The sequence below is a fragment of the Physcomitrium patens genome, chromosome 15, assembly GCF_059467195.1.
Source record: "Physcomitrium patens ecotype Gransden chromosome 15, ASM5946719v1, whole genome shotgun sequence".
Classification (NCBI taxonomy): domain Eukaryota; kingdom Viridiplantae; phylum Streptophyta; class Bryopsida; order Funariales; family Funariaceae; genus Physcomitrium; species Physcomitrium patens.
Window position 1 is genome coordinate 9,913,189 of NC_143424.1, and position 5,701 is coordinate 9,918,889.

At 42.4% G+C, this 5,701-nt stretch overlaps 1 protein-coding gene across 1 annotated transcript; it reads right to left on the reverse strand.

The window, feature by feature from the left end:
- Positions 1 to 274: 274 nt before the first annotated feature.
- LOC112292922 (uncharacterized) lies at positions 275 to 5,465 on the reverse strand. Its single transcript, XM_024541912.3, has 10 exons — positions 4,624 to 5,465; positions 3,668 to 3,746; positions 3,269 to 3,363; positions 2,961 to 3,065; positions 2,555 to 2,634; positions 2,202 to 2,292; positions 1,687 to 1,794; positions 1,182 to 1,268; positions 952 to 1,020; positions 275 to 721 (listed from the first exon to the last, which is right to left on the reverse strand). The coding sequence occupies exons 1-10, from the start codon at positions 4,879 to 4,881 to the stop codon at positions 551 to 553; spliced, it is 1,143 nt and encodes a 380-aa protein (XP_024397680.1). The 5' UTR covers positions 4,882 to 5,465; the 3' UTR covers positions 275 to 550.
- Between the last annotated feature and the right edge of the window lie 236 nt (positions 5,466 to 5,701).

Below are 5,701 nucleotides of genomic sequence, written 5' to 3' on the forward strand. Positions count from 1 at the left end.
AAATGAACTACCTTGAAAAACAATTAAAATCACTTAGAATTGACTTTAGTACATGTGTATAGGTTTTTTGAAATAATTTTCTTATTGTTTTCTTTAACCACTCTAAGACTACAAAGAAGGCTTCTTTCTCATAAAAGTGATGTTTAGAATGTTATCCAGGGTTATCTGTTAGATCCAAGAACCTTATTGTAGGGGTGAGGATATCATTTTGGAAAAGAAGCCAAGGGATCTTCCATTGCCATAGCCCAACACGGTTACCACCATGGACTCTTCATTGTGCCAAAATTTCTGAAATGACAGAAACTAACCCATCTTCATTTCAAAGAACTCTTCACGTCCCCAAGAAGTAATGGAATATGATGAAGAAAAGACTGTAGGAAGAAAAAATTACTCTCTTAAGTATTCCACTCTTCAAACACTAATCGTGAACATTCTGATGTTCAAAAACTTCAGTTATTGTGCTCTTGAAGGAGGAATCTTAGTGGAGACGTGCAGAGCTTGGAGAGAGGTGTATCAGATCACATTCGACTTTACACAAGGTTCTCTTCAACTAAGTCGATGCAGCTTTCTGTTTCTGCACCTTCTCCTGCAACGTGTTCTTGGCTACGTGCTTCATCTTCTTCATTTTCGCTTTGATTTTTGCCTTGGCAACCAAAGTGGCTATGGTGTTGAAAAAGTTACCAAAAGCCATGGCAATCAATAGTAACCCGCAAACAACCATCTGCACACGATACAAAATGATAAATGAAGACACATGAAACACATCAGTTCGTGCTACTGTCTCTGCGTTTTTAGTGGTGAAAATATAGGTAGCTTGGAACAATAACTGTTAAATAATTAACGATTAGCTAACCCAAAGAAGCGTTCTTGAAATGCAATAGGAAAAGTGCTGTAGGATGGTAAGACTGTTTGAGAAAACAAAAACTAGACAAAGAGGCATTGCCGACTTGCCTGCCATTCGCAATCGTCCTCAACAACAGCTGTCCGCAACAGGAGGCCTCCAATATAACATTGGAATACCTGGAATAAAGGAAGGGCCACAATTAACGCTTAACTTTAGGAACAACGATGCGAGAACCCTCTACTTAGCATGTCTCCATAAAGTGTATTCAAAAAGTAAATAGAAAAATCCAATACATTCCAAAAAAACGAAGTGGATGATAGAGAGCAAAGAAGAGAACCTGCAAAGTGAAGAGAACAGGATATAGAATCCAAAGTTGACCCTTCACACCTGAAGTCTCTCCCCAAACTACATCCATCCTCCCAGCCTGCACAACGACAACACAAAAACTTGGAATGGTTACAAGAAGCTACATTGACATCGTTAAATCATGCAGTGGTAAGCAAGAAGACTTGTGCAGACCTATTCGAGACATCCAGACATCCCAATAATGCCAATGTCGACGTCGACATAGGTTCTGACACTTGCTGGATTTAGTGTCATGAAAAATATATCCACTCATTGGTGCAACTAAAAACCAAACCCACATGGTGTGGGGAACTGCGGACGAGTAAAAGTGTTGTTGTGCTTGAGTGGATAATAATCAGACGTCATCATTACCTACTCATATCTTGACCTATTTATGAATGCATTAAAATCATAACTCAAAAGATTGAATCCAGGCATAAAGAAATTGATAATTGCTAGAAGCAAACCAATGCTAATCTAAATCAAGCATGGAATACCTTGCCAAGGGCAATCCTTGTGTACAGCCGTTGACGCTGATAACGATTCTGGAGTAGCATGGCCACACCTTGCATCACTGCCCATTCCAGAAATAACTCCACTCCATGCTGTATACAATTGAACCATAGGATTGTCAAATCTTACAAAGTTTTTGAACGTCAAGAATTCAGAAACAAACCGCCATCGAATGTAAACCAATGATTCGTTCATAAGCAAGCGTTAACTTTTGCTTATAAACCAAAACAAATTTATACATCACGTACGGAGTCCGGAAGTCTGACATAAGAAGACTTTAAAGATCCGGTTAACTATAGCAGCACATGCAGCGGTTGTCCAAATTTTATTTGAATTAGTTGCTAATACAATTATACAATTACCTGTCTAACCCTAGTCACTGAAAAGCAATTTATAAAAAATAACTTGACAAATCGTGCTGATTGACACATTAGTGCATTAATTTAATTAGTAAAGGCCCGCTTAAGATACATGGAAGCCGGGGATATGCCAAAAATACCTGTTTACGAGAGCAGTCAGGATGACCTTGTATACCCCAGGTGAGACTCACAAGAGCCATAGCAATTGCTAGGTAATGATGATACACCCACCTGGAATGCCAAACAAACATCTTCGTTAAATCAGAAGACAAGTTAATGAATCAAGTTACTAGGCAAAATACAGAAAAATTAATGAATGGAAGCATTGCTTCTAAATACGACTGCATTTGTTTTGAGTTGACAAGAAGTACAAACAACAAACGTTACTGCCATAACAGAAGAGAGTTGAAGGCTATGACGAACATACACTCACACACAGGAAGCACAAAACCCTCATGAACTTTGAGTTAAAGAGTTGAGAAATAACACACACCATGGTCTTATATCACTACCATTAACTCTCAAAATGTTCTCTCTCATCGCTAGGCTGGTGTAAAAAAGCAACAGCCACGCCTGTAAAGTCAAAAAATGTGAGCATAAGTTACACCAAGATTAAAACCCATAAAGACGCCACTTTGGATAACTAGCAAATACATGGGCTACATTTTTGCCATATAACTACGAGAACAGCAAAGCAAAGAATAGGAATTATTGAGAAAGTTCTGTCCTTACTTACTTCTACATGACTTGACCACTTCAAACATCAAAATGTGCTTAAGATGTTGACAAACCCAACATTGAGTATCCAACAAATGACAAGCGCAGACGTAGCACTAGAACAAGATATCAGCTTGGCTCACAAACGACTTCAAAACCGGATAAAAAGGGTCCACAAGTACCTGATAAATCTGAACTGGCAATGCTGGAAAGCATTCATTCCATAATTTCTTCTTAAGAGCTAACAAAACGATTGGAAATACAAGAAAAATGATAGTTGTATTATCCTGGGGGAAAAAATGATAAATTAGCCATACAGACGCGAGAGTACGAGCAAAAGAGTCCAAATGTTACAGGTGAGGCCAACATTTCAAAACTTTACACCAAACAATGTGCTTCAAAGCAAGGCTATAGGAAAACACAACTAGAAGACCAATGGGCGGGGGCAGACGAGAAATGCAAAAATGAGAGCCTTGGTAAGCAAACAAACCCTATAAGCATTGTACTCCTCTTTCACTTTGTATCGACCATCCTTGCGTGCCGCTCGAACATTGGCAGGCCCCAGTAACGCTCTCAGAAAAAAACCTGGGAATGCGAAACACCTCAGTACCAAACTTATTACCGAAAGTCATCGTCAGTTTCAAGGCTCGTCCATGCATTCACCAATAGACAGCAAAATTCAGAAATGGTCGTCTTTAATGCATTCATCACGACGACAACCTCTAAGATCGATTAGCTGCGACCGCCAAGCAAATACTTCAAAAAAATCACTTTTCGGCAATTAAAACACCAACTCATTCTTTCGCGAAGCACGAACCCAATTCAGCCTGGGAATCTCAACTACATTCGAATGTTTACGCCTAGCAGTGCGAAAGACAGATCGTCTCACCATTGGCTTTGGCAGGAAGTAGTGGCGCCACATCTCCGTCGTAAAGCATAGTTCGCACCTTAGACAACTCATCCATTAACTGCAGAATCACACCATAGCAACATGACCTTCAGCAAGACAGTCAAATTAAAGTTACAACCATCTCTCAGATAATTAGCCACAGCCAAATTCTAACGAGGACAAATAGCGCTGTCCGGCATAAATACTAATTCATTGAGGCCTCTTCCTGACCGCAACGACCAAGACCATGGAATCCACAGGTAGTACGACTATTGCTGGTGCGAACGGAAACAACCCTGCGAAAGGTTGAAACCCTGTGATCATACTCAACCGGAAATTAATTCGTCCAAATCTGGTGAAAACAGAAAGACTGCGATTCCAAATCTTTACATTCTTAAGAGAATATGATCCTCAACACATCAACGATATTACAGCTGTATCGCTTTCAACTTCGAAAACCCTAAAAATCCTTCCGCCTAGAATAGACTAAAATGAGGTCCATAGAGGGAGGTTCAACGCAGACTAGGTTAAAGAAGAAGGAATAGATCTCGCTAAAAAAAGTGAGGCAGTCGTCATTGGTTAAGATGGCAGAATCGCCAACTTCCACAGAGCAACCGGTATTAGTTACTCGTGAGTATTCCTACAGTCCAACCAGGTGATTCAACACTTCTCAATCCACGTATACCTATCTGGCTACTTCTACATTTCTAGAACCAAGTTTACTCTTGGCTGAAATGCGATCAAATTGCGTTGATGTATTCTTTCTAATCCGACACATGAGGAGTGTCGTTCGATACAACTTGAGTCTGTCATAAGTTTTTACTGCCCATGCCTAGGATCGCAAGGCTCCCGAACGATTTAACTGATAGCATTCGTCCACACAATTGCATTACAGCCAGACAGAGGAAATCTGAGACCAGGATACACAGAGGAATGAGGGGGGGATAGAAGGGGACCTTTTCTGCCACGCCGTGACTGATATCTTTCTTCTCGCTGGCAGCATAAACTTCCGCTTGAAGTTGCTTCATGGAGGCAACAAGTTCAACTGCCTGCTTAGAAAGAACATCCGATTCGGATTGCAATCGTGATGAGTGAGAGGAAACGGCCTCCTGAAAAGCACTACATTCCTTGACCAGCTTCGCGACGTCATCCAACACACTGTCGACGGCAGAGATAACCTCCGCGTCTGCGGACAAGCCGCCATCGCTCCCCATCACACACCACCCAAAATCTCACACACCTCCGTATCCTCAGCAATCGACAAAGACCCCGCAGTCATCCATGCATTCTCCGCCCAAGATCCAAAACCTCAGATTCACAGCCCTAACATCTCAGAACAAGGTACTACTTCGCACCTTCCGATGAACAACACACGGATTAATTCACAGACACGCCCAAAACTGAACTTCCTTCTCCCCCTCTCCTCGAAAAAACAAACACCTAAACCAACAGCCCAACAAACAAAATCCAACAAAGCGGCTTTCGCCAAAAGGCCATATTCGTCGCCATCCCAGGGTCAGTAGGGGGATCCAACGAAACCAGATATACCGCTCCCGAGGAGCGTGAACTAGAAATTCATCACCACGGTGATGAGATCACTGACGAAACCACACAACCACCACCACCACCAAGATTGAAAAGCGAAGAAGTCCGAAGAAGAAGCAGAAGCAGAAGAAGCAGTGGCATAGCTTGAATCCAAGCCCGTGGGACAGTGAAGATCGAAGAAGAAGACACAACGCAAGCAAGCAAGCAAGCAAGCCGAGACAAAAACCATACAAAAAACAAAATAACAAAAAAAACGGGCCCTGGCAGCAGCGGAATCACGTCCCCCTTTGAGAATGGTTGTGGTGCGTTGCCCTCACTTCCGGGACCTACAACCGGGTCTGACGGAGCTCGCCACCCCCCACCCCATCCCCGTGGTCCGGGCGCTCCCTGTTCTTACCGAGGTCAACTCCCTCGGCACGACCGGGCCCGTCCCTTGAGGAGAACGCGGTGGTTCCTGTTGGGAACTTCATTCGAACGCCTTGGGAACTA

What these genes read in the sequence shown, in the direction of transcription:
- LOC112292922 (XM_024541912.3), bottom strand. Translation starts at nt 4,881, where the DNA reads ATGGGGAGCGATGGCGGCTTGTCCGCAGACGCGGAGGTTATCTCTGCC. An exon ending in GTCACGGCGTGGCAGAAAAG is followed by an intron (nt 3,747 to 4,623) that starts GTCCCCTTCTAT and finishes GTGATTCTGCAG; the next exon opens with TTAATGGATGAGTTGTCTAA. An exon ending in CTGTTCTCTTCACTTTGCAG is followed by an intron (nt 1,021 to 1,181) that starts GTTCTCTTCTTT and finishes CCTTTATTCCAG; the next exon opens with GTATTCCAATGTTATATTGG.